Source organism: Rhinichthys klamathensis, unplaced genomic scaffold (assembly GCF_029890125.1).
Source record: "Rhinichthys klamathensis goyatoka isolate OS25496 unplaced genomic scaffold, OSU_Roscu_1.1 h1tg000246l_1, whole genome shotgun sequence".
Classification (NCBI taxonomy): Eukaryota; Metazoa; Chordata; class Actinopteri; order Cypriniformes; family Leuciscidae; genus Rhinichthys; species Rhinichthys klamathensis.
The window spans coordinates 464318-479999 of record NW_026606768.1 but is presented as its reverse complement, the minus strand read 5'-3'; the positions used below and the strand labels follow the sequence as shown (position 1 = coordinate 479999).

General features: G+C 37.0%; 2 protein-coding genes across 2 annotated transcripts; both read left to right on the top strand.

Annotated features, from left to right (window-relative positions):
* On the top strand, positions 1–6641 carry fbl (fibrillarin). The gene is made up of 10 exons (XM_056266217.1): positions 1–143; positions 1024–1080; positions 1111–1182; positions 2096–2230; positions 5020–5114; positions 5201–5371; positions 5486–5618; positions 5703–5815; positions 5904–6049; positions 6230–6641. Exons 1-10 carry the CDS (start codon positions 134–136, stop codon positions 6252–6254), a joined length of 957 nt encoding a protein of 318 aa, XP_056122192.1. The 5' UTR covers positions 1–133; the 3' UTR covers positions 6255–6641.
* Positions 6642–7543: 902 nt separating this feature from the next.
* On the top strand, positions 7544–15238 carry alkbh8 (alkB homolog 8, tRNA methyltransferase). The gene is made up of 11 exons (XM_056266209.1): positions 7544–7669; positions 8198–8432; positions 8528–8659; positions 8846–8941; positions 9523–9627; positions 9705–9775; positions 10096–10202; positions 10437–10588; positions 11572–11828; positions 14274–14423; positions 14541–15238. The coding sequence occupies exons 1-11, from the start codon at positions 7547–7549 to the stop codon at positions 15117–15119; spliced, it is 2007 nt and encodes a 668-aa protein (XP_056122184.1). The 5' UTR covers positions 7544–7546; the 3' UTR covers positions 15120–15238.
* The last annotated feature ends 444 nt before the right edge of the window (positions 15239–15682 follow it).

Below are 15682 nucleotides of genomic sequence, written 5' to 3'. Positions count from 1 at the left end.
GGTAAGACGGTCCACGCACATGTTGCCACCACATGATCAGAACTGAACGAGTCTGGAGGAAGAGCTGCGGGATTGTATCATCGGCAGCTATTTGTATAATTAAAACCTGATCAGCTACATATAGTAAGATAAAATGAGACCAGGTAAGCTGTTTATAGTTTTTGATGCATTTATGTTTGTTTCCATGGCCGCGCTATAAAACATAAGTGTTTATGTGTTGGTTTTGTTCGTGAACATGCCGGCCAAGTTAGCCACGCGCTTAAAGTGTTTGCGCACGAATCGCCCTTTCTATGAAATGTAATGACATTGATTGTTATTTTATTAGTATACATTTAAACATTTTACTGTGGTCTTATACAAATCGGTTTTAATGTAAACAATTATTTATTGCAGTATGACTGCGCGTGCGAGCAAACGAGCCATGCTGCGCACGCGGTGCTAAAGCCCCACATGGCTTTTAACTAGAGAAACTATTCATTTGTTTTTAACATTACTGGTCTAGTTTACTTAGTTGTTTGTTTTTATTATTATTAAATCAAAATCGTACTCTTTATCAATTTGATTTTGGTCGGACATCCTGGACATTGTGCACAGGGCTTATTTTAATGGTGGAGTTTACACACTTTGTTGAGGAACTCTGTCAGACCATGTCGATAACCTTGTAAAAACGAGTAAGTTAGTTTTGGTTTAGTGGACAACTTGTAGCAGAATCAAATATTATACAAAACCCGAAGTTACCAGTGAGTGAAATGTAACTTTGTATTTACTAGTGGTTGAGGATGTTAAAAAATAAATAAATAAAAAACGGCCCAGTGCCACTGCCAACCCTTGTTTATAATATCATTATTTTTAATATATTTCTTAACTTTGTCATAAAGCATTTATAACTAAAGGTTTTCCTAATATACAGGTTTTGTTGCAGCTGACTACTGTTTACTGAGTATGACGCCGTCCCTTGTTTTGGCGTAAACAAAGTTTTACCGTTATTGATTCAATTAATTAATATTTGATTTCTCTCGACAGGATTCAGCCCGAGAGGAGGTGGAGGATTTGGAGGTGGAAGCAGAGGAGGCTTTGGAGGTGGAAGCAGAGGAGGCTTTGGAGGTGGAGGTAGAGGAGGTTTTGGAGGCCGAGGAGGAGGAGACAGGGGTGGAAGAGGGGGATTTCGAGGAGGTAGAGGTGGTAAGCAAAATGTTAAAATTATTTTTTCCCCCCATATATATTTAATTCTGGTATTGTTGGAAATGTTAGTTGATGTTGACAAAAAAATACTTTTGGTTAAAAAAAACAATTAAATTGAATTCAATATTTGGTATTTAATTACTATATACAGTGCTAGCCAAAACCTTCATTTTTTTGCAAGAAGTCTCTTATGCTCATCAAGCCTGCATTTATTTTAATAGAAAATACAGAAAAAAACAGTAATATTGTGAAATATTCTTACAATTTAAAATAATGGTTTTCTATTTGAATCTACTTTAAAATATAATTTATTTCTGTGATGCAAAGCTGAATATTCATCAGCTATTACTCCAGTCTTCAGTGTCACTTGATCCTTAAGAAATAATTTTAATATCCTGATTTATCAATGTTGGGAACAGTTGTGCTGCTTTATATTTTCAACACTTTTATTCAGCAAGGATTTGTTAAATTGGTCAAAGTGATAGTAAAGATTTATATTGTTAGAAAAGATTTATATTTTGAATAAATGCTGTTCTTTTTTACTTTTGAAAAAAGTATCACAGGTTTAAAAAAAAATATTGAGCAGCACAACTGTTTCCAACATTAATAATAAATCAGCTTATTAGAATGATTGACACTGACGACTGGAGTAATGGCTGATAAATTCAGCTTTACATCACAGAAATAAATATGTTAAAGTATATTCAAATAGAAAACCATTATGCAGATAAAAGTAATATTTTGAAATATTACAATTTAAAATAAGAGACTTTCAAAAACTTTCCAAACATTATATATAATGTTTCTGCGCTTTTTATAAACCCTTTGTTTTTTAGTTTAGAATGTCAGAAAAATGTGCAGTGTATTTTTCCTGTTTTGATACATTTCTGTCTCTTGTTTGATAAAGGTGGAGGATTCAGGTCCCCTGGAGATGATGGGGGCTTCCGTGGACGAGGGGGTTTCCGTGGCACTCCTCGAGGCCGTGGAGGTGGACGAGGAGGGTTCAGAGGGGGCAAAAGGGTGACCGTAGAGCCCCATAGACATGAAGGTGGGTCATCAATGTAGGGCTGGGCGATATGGCCAAAAAAATGTATCACGATAATTTTTTTTATATCAGTCGATATCGATAATTATCAGGATAAATGTCAAATCTTTATTTCTTTCAAGTTTAAAGGCAGATTTTTGCTCCTAAGTGAATGTTGTATAAACCAGAACGTTGTGGTTTTAAAAATTTGAGGTAGAACATTCAAACATTTGTCATTTTTCCTTAACAAAATAAATATCTGAATAGAAAAATATTTCTTCAGCACAGTTTGCAGTGCAGGCTGCAATATTCAAATTACATGTTTTGTCTCGAAATGCATATTTGACAGTGAGTTGACAGTAAATCTACATCCTAACTAGGGATGTCCCGATACCACTTTTTCACTACCGATACCGAAGCTTTGGCTTTTGCCGATACCGATATTAATCCGATATTTTTATTTTATTCTTAAACTAATAAAAAATATAGCAATTTTCTCAATTAGCCACCTAAAATATACCTCCTATATAGTCCACAACAACAGTTGATTATGAAAGATTGCCACCCTTTATTCAAACACTACAAAAAAATAAAGAAATATATAAATGAAAGAAAATACAGATACTTCAGTACTTAAAGCTAGCTAGCTACCAACAGGTTTAAAGTTAAAACAATTTAAACAGCAGCATTCTACATTGTAAATACCAGTACAGTTTTTGTTTTTTAAATCAAGTAGAATTTCTATAACTGAACACTCTTGTGTGTGTTAAACACAATCTACTTAATACAGACAGCTTCATTATAAAGATAAACAACAAATCCCCAAAATATATGATCATAATCTATGACAAAAATGCTATTATAAACTAGATTAGTGGATAATACACATTGCTCTTCTTATTGTTGTAAAATACATTCATGAAAAACAAGGGTAACAAAAATGAAAAAGATAATTATTTTAGATATAGCTAAATCTGCTATAAAATTGAGACATGTTTTAAGTGTATTGCACAGCTATTTAATGAGGCAGCAACATTAATAATTATTAATGTTAATAAGCTTTAATTGCGTCACTGCATTATGATATGAAAGGCTTCAATACAGTGCGGCACAAAGCGCGTATGCGCATCCCGAGCGGAGAATGATGCGCTTGAAGCCACGTGGAGTTACAGCACGCAGCGCGTCGAGTCCGCTTTGAAAAGTTCAAAGCACAACGGAGATACATATTGATGGACAGTGTATTATACAGTATCTATCTATGCAATCGTTTATTGAGCCTTTTCTTTTAACAGTTTTAAATTTTAGTTACTGTGCGCGTGAAGAACAATTATAGTGCTCTGACTCTAGTGTTGTGATCAAACCCTATGGATCAAACCGACAGCGTCCGACACCCGGTAGAGAGTAACACGATTGAGTTACAGCAATAAAGTCCAGCAAGATAAAGTTGTTATATGCGAAAACATAGACCTTTATCTTACAGATCAAGTATAATAGTATTAACATTGAATCATCTTGAAGATAGTGTCATCATTGACTGTAACCGAACTCGACGCGCTGTTTGAATGCTGAATGGAGAATGACTGACAGCCGCGAGAGGGAAAAGTTTACGTGATCTTGAATTTAATGACTTAAATATTAATTTCTCTCTCACATAATGGCTTCAGAACCCTTATAATAGAGTGCACAAAAACGTTATGGTACTTTAGAATGTTTTTGTGCCTTTTGTGGGGCTTAACAATAACACATAATAGTATACCCACAATATCGGATTTGGATCGGCCTCGTCTGATCGATGTCTGATCGATACCCGATCCCGCAAAAATGGCAGTATCGGAGCCGATACCGATCCTGAGTATCGGATCGGGACATCCCTAATCCTAACTCAAGCTAATGCTACTATGTTAAATTTATGTTCATTAACAAAAACAGTAACATCTGTTTTTTTATTTATTTAAGGACCACATTTTTATTTGGTAAAATGTAATATTCTGACTGTTTGAGTTTTATTAAAATTAACCATTGGTCATCCAGTATCATGCATTTAGATCATGATAACCACAGATAAAGCCAGGCATAACCTATAGCACCTCACTATCATGGCAAAATGTAACTTTATGGTTTCTATGGTATTTGTATGAAAAACAGTAGCCTAACAGTTAAATACATTATTAAATACTGTAATTATATTCCATTAGTCATTTAATACATTGTCTACATTAATAATATTATACAATTCAATATGTATATCCCACATTTCATGGTGCAGTTAATATTACTAAGCTAACGTTACAGTAAATCCATGGTAGGCTACATGAATTCAGTATCAATTCAGATTCTGACTGTATCGTTGCGCGCAGTGTTTCTCCTGTTTGTCAGCGGTGTTTCATCTGCCTTTAAACTGGTTTAAATCACTGAGACATTTGTGTTCTTCGCTGAATTCAATCGCTTCTCACTGGATCTCGTGAGCGAGGCCGATCAGAGAGTAAACGCATCTGCTTTAGTGAGCTCGCGCCATAGGCTTGCGCGCGCTGCTGTTTGGACTTTGAGCCGAGCGGATAAATGCTCCGTGTGGCGCGCGGTTCAAATGAGTTTCGTTCCGCTTTTGGCGCATACACATTATCGAACATTTATCGAACTCTTGATATCGTTTTATCGAGAAAAATTATATCGCGATAATTATCGTTATCGTTTTATCGCCCAGCCCTACATCAATGTCACAACTTTCTCAAATGCAGAAATCATCAGCTACATTTTGGAGTTGAAATTGCTGTTGCTGACATTGTTACATGCTAAGGTTCTGTTTAAAATGACAGGAGTGTTTATCTGCCGTGGTAAGGAGGATGCACTGGTCACAAAGAACATGGTGATTGGAGAGTCTGTGTACGGAGAGAAGAGAATAAATGTTGAGGTGAGCCTGTAGTAGCATGTCTCTGATGTTCACTGGAGTAGTTCTAGATATTGTATTCATTGCATATTATTTTTTTCTGATTTAAGGAAGGGGAAACTAAAATTGAGTACAGAGCATGGAATCCTTTCCGGTCAAAGCTGGCTGCAGCCATTTTAGGAGGTGTTGACCAGATCCACATCAAGCCGGGAGCAAAGGTCATGTACTTAGGAGCCGCATCAGGGACTACTGTATCCCATGTTTCTGACATTGTTGGACCGGTATGTGGATTATTATTATTTTTTTTTATGTTTTGCATTGTTGGTTTGGCTTGCAGAGTATTTATGGATGTCTTTTTTGACATTGTCTAAATTTGATTAATTTGCTCTTCACAGGAGGGGTTGGTGTACGCTGTCGAATTCTCTCACAGATCAGGCAGAGACTTGCTGAATGTGGCCAAAAAGAGAACCAACATTATTCCCATCATTGAAGATGCACGACACCCGCACAAGTACCGCATGCTTGTTGGTAAGTTCCTGTAATGTGAACATTTGAAGAGTAGGGAATGCTTATTGCAAGCTTGTTTATTAAAGCACTGCTGTTTTCTTTAAGGTATGGTGGATGTCATCTTTGCTGATGTTGCTCAGCCTGATCAAACAAGAATCGTCGCCCTCAATGCACACAATTTCCTGAAAAATGGAGGCCATTTTGTTATTTCAATCAAGGTAGTGTAATGCTGCTAATATGTTGACATTGATCATGTTTTTGCTGCTGTAAATCTTCAGTTGTTAACTTTTCCTTTCTTTTCATCAGGCTAACTGCATTGATTCAACAGCCGCTCCAGAGGCAGTGTTTGCGTCAGAGGTTAAGAAGATGAGCTCTGAGAACATGAAACCTCAGGAGCAGCTGACACTAGAGCCGTATGAGAGAGATCATGCAGTTGTTGTGGGAATTTACAGGTGAGTCTTGATGCATAAACCTAAAAGAACCATGTAGGAACTTTCAGACTTTAAAGCCTCCTGGTTTGAGCAGCTCCTTATTTAGGCCTGAGTAGCAATTGTGTATCTTAAAGTTGTGGTCTGAAATGTTTATTGTATAGCTCAGTGTTTTGCTCATTTTTATTGTTATTTTTTTTGCAGACCACCACCCAAGCAGAAGAAATGAGGTCTCGAAATATGTCATCACTATTCACATCCTCCTTTGCTCCTGAAATAACTGCTTCGGCCACTAGATGGACCCAAAGTTTGCAGATGACAAAAGACTGATATATCTGAACCATTTTCCTGTTTCCGCTTGGATGGGAGTGTATCCCGCTGTACCCGAATGGCTCAGGCAACATTGTTTATGGAGAGTATCTCTGCTCCTGTTTTTCCTTTGTATGATCATCCTCTGTAATGTAATATACTGTACTGAGAGATGAATTTTGTATTTTGCTTGTAAGAATTATTGGAAGCTAAATGTGTTATGTTAACTAAATCAAGAGTTTTCCAAAAACATTTGTTTTTGTTTGTTTGAATATTTTTAGTAAATTTTTAACATTTACAGAAAACACCATTGTTTCATGTTCCATCTCCTATTTTCTGTATTATGCTTGTAACCTCACAAATCTCTGAAACAATTCAAAACTTCCTTTTGTTTTGCTGCCATAGAAGGGCTAGATATGGGTTTATACCCATTTTGAGATCAATTAGTATAACTAGGTTATTGTTAAACCAGCCGTAGCTGGTTTAGGTTAGTCGATCTGGTTTTATCCCATCCTATCTGACAAGTGACCTAGACTTTTCCGAAACCATCATAAAGGTATATATTCAAACTTTTCCTGCAAGGTACTGTGTGAGCATGTCTAGTTAGTTGTGATTTAAAGAAATTGTTAGGAATCTGAATTAAAGGTCCAGATGTTTCCTTGTCCAGAAGTTTTGTGAACATAAACAGACAGTGTAAATACATTTTCAACGAAATCAATAACTTTTAAGTTACCAGTTTGTTCAGTTCATTGCTCAAAAATGAAGTTAATAAACTATATAGGAGGTTGACGATGTCAAGAGCATTTAATACTTAATTCTCACGAGCACATACGTTGATCATTTATGACCAAATTCTATATCGAGCTATTTCGGCACCTCCCTTGGTCAAAGACCTTGGATAAAGTCCACGCTCTGATAAAGCTACATTTAGATACAAAACCTGTGAAAACGGCCTGATTTATGGTTCGATGCGGCTCTATTCTCTCAGCAATTGGAAATGAAACGTTCCTATCTTTCAACTAAAAACAGATTCATTTTCACATTTACTTTGTGTTCATAATGTCACTACCGAAGAATGGAAACGATAAAACTAAAATCCAATAAATCAGATAAAAGACCGGAACACACGCCTCTAGGAACCAACTGTGTAGTTCGTGCGAACGGGGGAACAAATATGCGGTAGCACAATGGAGAGCAGCCTATGAGAGCAGCATGGAGAGCTTAAGAAGTGTCAGAAGATCTAAAGAGGAGAAAAAACTACTTCGAAGGCAAATTAAAACCAGTCACACATTACTGAAACACGAGGGCATAAACACAGTGTCACATCCCACAAAGGTACCTACGAAGTTTCTTTTGCCGAATTGTCAGAAAGATATCAATTCAGACAGTCAGTAACATAGTTTAAATGTAACGTTACTGCTGCTATATTACTGTCATTATGTATATTTATAAATACTAAATTTACAGTGTAGACATATATAAGCTGTTTGTTACTACTTCTTTTAAACGAATGCAGTAAAATTATTATATAAATAAGATATAAATGATTTGTGGCTTCTCCAGTCATGTCACCAACAATGATAACGTTAGTGAACCACATTGAATAAAGGTCTACGTTATGTGTCTTTGCATGTAATGGATACGAATAAGCTGCCAAATAACTTAAGCTTAATTTAAGAGGTCATAGCAAATTGAGTGGTCAATAATTTACCATTTTATGTTCACATTAACAGTGATCTTGATGAAGCCTCTCAAATGCTGAAATATGCAGTGCATTGCTTTGCATAAATTACCCACAAAATCAGTCAATAATATGTTCACGAATAATGTTCTCAATAATGTTTACGAATGTCTGTTTTGAAGCATCTGGTGGTGTCTAATGGAGGTCTGGGGAATGGAGTGAGCAGAGAGTCGCTGCTGGAGGTTCTTAAAGAGGGAGGAACTGTTGAGTCGCTCCTCACCCCTCCAGCGAAACCTTATGCATTTGTAACATATTCATCAATTGAAGCATGCCAGAATGCTTATACATTTCTCAATGGACGAGCACTGCAGTGTCAGGAGCAAAGTGTGACACTTTATTTCAGCTATGTCGAGAAAGGTGCGTTACACAGGTCACGGGTCATGTCATCCTTTTCAGTGAGCTTTGAAATTGAACAGTGTTTCTAATGCATCTCATCTTTGATTGTTTGCCAGTGGACGGTGAGCGGAGTGTATCCTGTGCTTTACCTCCTGGTCTGTTGGTGTTGGAGGATTTTGTGTCTCCAGAGGAGGAGCTGCAACTGCTGCATGCTGTTAATTGGACACCGTATACTGATGATGTCACGGGTGAGAGATACTTGGGGTGCTTCTCAATACTCAAATTGATGCTTCCTCGTTTCTTCGCTCCTTAATCTTTGTCACATATTTATATATAGCAGAGTTATTCCCTCAGATAATATTTTGATGAAGGCAAACCTATTAGTATTAACATGTTAGTAATAATAGCATGTTCACTTTATTTTCATATATCAGTGCAGAAAGCTTTGAAACACAGAAGAGTGAAGCATTATGGGTATGAATTTCGGTACGATAATAATAACGTGGACAAAGACAAGCCTTTACCCGGTGGTAAGTAAAAAAAAATCCACATTTTGATGATAATAAAATAGTTGCAGATATTCAACAAATTTGGGATTGATAAGATTTTTGCAATTATTTTTTTAAAGAAGTCTCTTATGTTCACCAAGACTACATTTATTTGATCAAAAATACAGTAAAAACAGTAATTTGTGAAATAGAATTACAATGTAAAAGGACTTCTATTGTAATATATTTTAAAATGAAATTTAGTCCTGTGATGGCAAAGCTGAATTCTCAGCATCATTACTCCAGTCCTCAGTGTCACATGATCCTTCAGAACTTATTCTAATATGCTGATTTGCTGGTCAAGAAATATTACTTATTATTATTATTATTATCAAGGTTGAAAGCAGTTGTGCTGCTTAATTTATTTGTGAAAACCGTGATGCATTTTTTGAGGATTCTTTAATGAAAACTAAGTTCAAAAGAAAAACATTTAAAATAGAAATCTTTTGCAACATTATAATTGTCTTTTGATCAATTGAATGCGTCCTCGTCGAATAAAATTATTAATATTCTCCATAGTTTTGAGTGGTAGTATACATATGAATAGACACCTGTCATTTCAGGCCTGCCGGCAGAATGTGATGCTTTACTACAAAGATGTTTGGATGATGGCCACATAAGTGTCCTCCCAGACCAGCTCACTGTAAACCAATACCAAAGTGGACAAGGTAGTACATCATGTATTCACGCACCTGAGGCGAGATTTATGCCTCTTTATAGGAGTAAATATTATTGTCTGTTACAGGAATTCCTCCTCATGTGGACACTCACTCTGCATTTGAAGACACCATTCTTTCCTTGAGTCTCGGTGCAAAGGTATGAATAAATGAAGCAATAAAATGTCACTTATTATGGATTATGAGTATATGTTTACTTTTTAATGGTTTTCTTTTATTTGTTAACAACACTTTTTTTGTGTGTGTTGATGGGTGTGATAAAGTGTGGGATTGTGTTCTGTTACACCAGACCTGTTTGTAGCCTTATTGATTGGTTATGGTACAGCAACTTTATTGATTATCTGATTTTCCTTTGTCAAAACAAAGATGGAGATGGAAAATGAACCTCATGATTTTCCTACATGGATGGATATCTCTGTTTAACATCTATCCTCTGTCTTTCCTCCCATTTTCCTATAGACAGTAATGGACTTTAAACATCCTGATGGACGTTCTGTTGCCGTGGTGCTGCCCGAGCGAAGTCTGCTAGTGATGAAAGGAGAGAGCCGTTATCTGTGGACTCACGGGTGAGAAACGGGATTTTTTTTTTATCAACCCTGCATAGACTAAATGCCCAAAAATATGCAAACAACCAAACACTACAGCCATATGTTCTTTGATTTTTGTATGCTCTTGTATTTTATTATTATAATATTGTTATTGAATTAATGATTATTATTTACAAAATATATAACATAATATAATTTTAAATTCTTTGTTCTAGGGAGAGATGAACATGTTTTGTGTGTGTTTCATGTCAGCATTACACCTCGGAAGTTTGATGTGGTACCAGTGTTGGAGGCTGGAGGGTCAGGGGTCATGACCTCTGACTTGAGTAATCTGACCCTGAGCCGCCGTGGTACCAGGATATCGCTGACCTTCCGAAAAATCTGCCAAACACCCTGCAACTGTGGTGAGCGTGTGAAGTATTTACTTATGCAAGCTACTTTTTTTTTTTAATTCTTATCTAAATACAGTACCGTTCAAAAGTTTTTTTGTTTTGTTTTGTTTTTTTAAGAAATTAATTATGACTCTTGGGGACATTTATGGTGCTTGCTATGTGAACACAAAAAATGTGTGGACATGATTCGAAAAGGTTAAATGGTCCTAAAAAATAATCACACTTGTACTCCTTGTGGTCAAAAATGACTGCCATTGAAATGAATAGGATATAATAATAAATAAATAAAAAGAAATATAGATAATTTTTTGGATATAATCTACAAATCAGCCATGATGCAGAAAAAAAGCACACAGCAATCAATTATTAATTAAACATTTTTTTGTTTTAATTCATAAAGGGTATGGATTTATTATTTGTATTGGATTGTTAAAATTGTGGAAACAAATGGGTCATAATTATTGAATAAATATTACTTGGTACAATAAAATACCCTCAAAATACAAAATATTAATAAAAAAAATTAAAAAAGCCAATTGAACAAAAATATATTACATTTATGTTCCTGGAAAAAAAAAGTTGTATTTGAAGTGTTCGGCCACTTTTGCTGGGGTGAGTACGGTGTGACCCCTAAATGAGAAGCACCAGTGGGTTAAATTGATCAAAAGTGACAGTAAAGACATTTGTAATGTAACACAAGATTTTTTTATTCAAAAAAATGCTGTTCTTTTGATGAACCCTGACAAAATAGCATATTAGACTGATTTTTGAAGGATCATGTGTCATAATATTTCACAATATTCCTGTTTTCACTGTATTTTGATCAAATAAATGCAGCCTTGATGAGCATAAGAGACGTCTTTCAAAAAGAATCATATACTGGCCCCAATTTTTTTCAATAGTGAATATACATCAAAATCACATATGAATGTTTCTTTGCATTTGTATATTTTTAGATGTAAAAATGACAAGAATCTGTTTATTTCTTGTTGTAGCCTATCCATCTGCCTGCGATAGCCAGCGGCTGCCCTCTCCACCCACTGTGCCTGTTGCTGAAGGTGATGCGTGTCGTTTGGAGTCACAGTATGTCCATCAGGTCTATGAAGAGATTTCCTCCCACTTCAGCAGCACACGACACTCACCGTGGCCTCAGGTGCGAGATTTCCTACTGTCCCTGCCACCTGGTAGTGTTCTGGCAGACATCGGATGTGGCAACGGCAAATACCTGGGGATCAACCCTAAAGTGATGTCGGTAAGTAATATAACACAGCAGACTTTACCGGGAAGCGACCTAAACTTGGTCAGACATCTGCGGTGGCCGAGAGGTGCAAACAAAATTACAATTCAGAAAACAAAATAACAATTCAGAAAACACAACGACAATTCAGAAAACAAAATAACAATTCAGAAAACACAACAACAATTCAGAAAACACAACAACAATTCAGGGAACACAACGACAATTCAGAAAACACAACAACAATTCAGAAAACACAACGACAATTCATTCAAAACGGAAAAGGTAGGTATATTTTGAGAATGGCATACTTGTCGCTGATTGGACGAGACACCTGTCAATCAAGCCAGAACCGGAATCAAGCGTTTACTGGAAGTACCGAGGGTAGAAAAGCGATTCGTTTTTACCATAGACTGTAAAAAAAATAGGTTTTTACATTGAAGTCTTCACAGTTACTTTTGTACATGCAGCTTTCTCTACCGTGAACGAGATTATAATGTTATTCCCCGATGCTGATGTACAGATCAAACGTTAAATCTGAAGCAGTAGACATATATTTCTCTCGGTTATTTAGTTTCCTTAACTTTATATCTCGGCGCTGTGCTGCAGAATTGGGGATTCCCTCAATACGTCATTGTCCAGGATTGATCACCCTGCGGTCAGGACACTTAAAAAGTAACTCAATGGACAAAACACAGTACAATAAAAGACCAAACTCCCACCTTATTGGGGTTTTAGGCTATATTAATTGGCTACAGGTAAGCAGATGGACCAGAATATGAACGTAACGCACAAAGTTTTACGCTAAGTGATTCCCTGTGAAGTATAGGCTAACGTTACTGGCCTAGATATTCGTACATTTAGGGACCGTGACCGTCTCTAAAGTTACATACGACATTGGTACACACGTTTCTAACTTCAATAGCATTTTAATGACTTGCAGTCATAAAACCATCTGTAAATTGTTCATGATGTAGATGTCAGGCATGATGCACACTTTTTAGATAGTTGATATTAAAATGAATATGAGCTCATGCGGTACTGAAAAAATATGTACACATGATTTGACAGTTTATTTGATTAAAATACCAAAAACGAATCGCTTTTCTACCCTCGGTACTTCCAGTAATCGCTTGATTCCAGTTCTGGCTTGATTGACAGGTGTCTCGTCCAATCAGCGACAAGTATGCCATTCTCAAAATATACCTACCTTTTCCGTTTTTGAATGAATTGTCGTTGTGTTTTCTGAATTGTCGTTGTGTTTTCTGAATTGTCGTTGTGTTTTCTGAATTGTTATTTTGTTTTCTGAATTGTTGTTTTGTTTTTGGATTTGTTATTTTGTTTTTATAATTGTGATTTGTTTTGCACCTCTCGGCCACCATAGACATCTCATGGTTATCACTTAAAATCAGAGGTGTAAAGTCCAGGGCTGCGTTCAGCGCCGACAAAACGTTGCAGAACGTTTTTTAAACAGAAACGGTGATGCGTTGAACGCACTGTTGTGATGACGCAAGAGTTGCAACTACGGCAGCTGAGAAGGCTTTTTGTGTTCTTTGTGAAGAATTTTCGGAGCCTGATGAAGTCGGTATAAATATGTGTTTAATACTACAAAATATGCCCGATGTTACAGTTACTGCACTTGCCGCCCAGAACACAAGAGAACATCCCAATCGAGTGAAGGGATTTGTGGAAACTGAAATGGAAGCACATCTTACCTAATAAAGACTAAAACACATCTATTTAGCCTCACATTCTTGTTGTTCATAATGTTTTATTAATACCCTGTATTTTCTTTCTCCTTTTTAGGAAAAGCACTTTACATGCATTGTTTATTTCTATACCAAATGTCACATACTTGCAATGAAGCTCAAAATATAAACAACTACATCATTATGTTGATATCCTATATTTTTACAATAATACTTACGAAAAACATGTCTTCTGATATCCTTAGTTGTTGCATATCGAACACATTTGTAAATTACTTCCATTGTGCGAGTTCTCTTTAATACCGTGTGCTTTATATACATGTTGCTGCTGATTGGACTGCAGTTCTGACACGTCCACCAAACAAGAGAAAACGCATCTCAAACCCCATTGCACACCGGTCGGTACACGCCGTTTCCAGGAAACATGACGTTCAACCCGGAAACCGTAGCAAAACGTTGCGCACCGTTGTGATCTTGAACATGCCCCAGGTTCAGAAAGTAAAAGTCCTCCTCAGTATTTTGTTCCAATCACCTGGATTTGATAATTAGCACAGTTCTTCAGCCAGGTGATATAACTAAATAGTGAAATCAGCTGGCTGAGTTCATAGGTGGAATAAACATATGGCAGGACTTTTACTTTCTGAGCCCTGGACTTTACACCTCTGCTTACAATTAAGATAATTTCTATTACTATAACCCCTTAAAAAAATGGAGTTCTGTGATGGAGCCTCTATCGTCTGTCCATCTGTAGGTGGGCTGCGACCGCAGTGCTAATCTGGTGCAGATCTGCACTGAACGAGGTCATGAGGGATTCGTGTCAGATGCGCTGTCTGTCCCCCTGCGCAGTGGCAGCTGTGATGCCTGCATCTCCATTGCAGTCATTCATCATTTCTCCACACAGGTGAGCAACCTCCCTAATTCAGGGGAAAAACACTTTAAGGGGTCATGTTATATTTTTTGTACAATTATTAAAAAATTAAGTGAGACATGATGCTGAACCAGGTGCTTGTGTTCTTAGGAGAGAAGACAGGCCGCTGTCAGAGAGCTGATCCGGTTATTAAAGGTGGGAGGAAGAGCTCTGATCTACGTTTGGGCTATGGAGCAGGAGTACAACAACCAGAAATCAAAATATCTGAAAGAAAGAACAACTGGAACTAGCATGGAGAATGGCAAGGAGCTTAAAACTGAAGAAAATAAGTCCAACCAACCGGAGAAGCATGATAGGATGAGTTCAGACATGAAATGCACAGAGGATGGTTTTGGGAACGTGACACAACCCAGAATCCATGTCCATACTAACCGCACAGCTTTCCTTTCCCAAGATCTCCTGGTGCCGTGGCACTTAAAAGGGAATGCGGACAAGAACAAGGGAGCAACAAGTAGTAGCACAGATGTCCCTGTGGACAACACAAGCCAGAGGCCCGTATTTCACCGCTATTATCATGTCTTCCAGCAGGGAGAGCTGGAGGAGATGTGTTTTGGTGTGGCAGGTGTTAAAGTGCTTAGGAGCTACCATGATCAGGGTAACTGGTGTGCGGAACTGGAGAAGACACATTATACCTCGTCAAAGGATGGTATTGCACAGGAAAAAGTCTAGTTCATTGAATGAATACAAAATTTTAATTTAAAATTCACATTTTAATATTGTGTATATTTAATATTTGTTTGTTTCATGCATGCAGTGACAGTTAATAAAAGACAACTGAAGAATAGTGACTGAATGTTGAGTGTTTTTGTAAAGCAGCACAAAATGTTGCTTTATATGCTTTCTTGTACAAAACCTACCTAAAAGTGATGATACACAGGGCAAGTTTTTGAGCAATGTTGCCGTCAACAGGCAACCAGGTGTGAGACAGGGCACACGACCGATCTAAAGTATTCAGATAGAAATGTGTTGCCTATTCTCAATGTGAAAGTGCCCAAGCAACATTGCTCAAAAAAGTTCCCCCGTGTATCATCACCTTCACTTTATTACACTTTGGCAATGGATTAGACAACTCTGTTAACTGTTAGTGTCAACCTGGGGTGCGTTTCCCGAAAGCATCGTTACCCAACTATGGTCGCAAGTTGGTCGCAAATCCCATTGAACTCTATTGGTAATGACGGAAGTTGCGACCATAGTTGGCTAACGATGCTTTCGGGAAACGCACCCCTGATCTG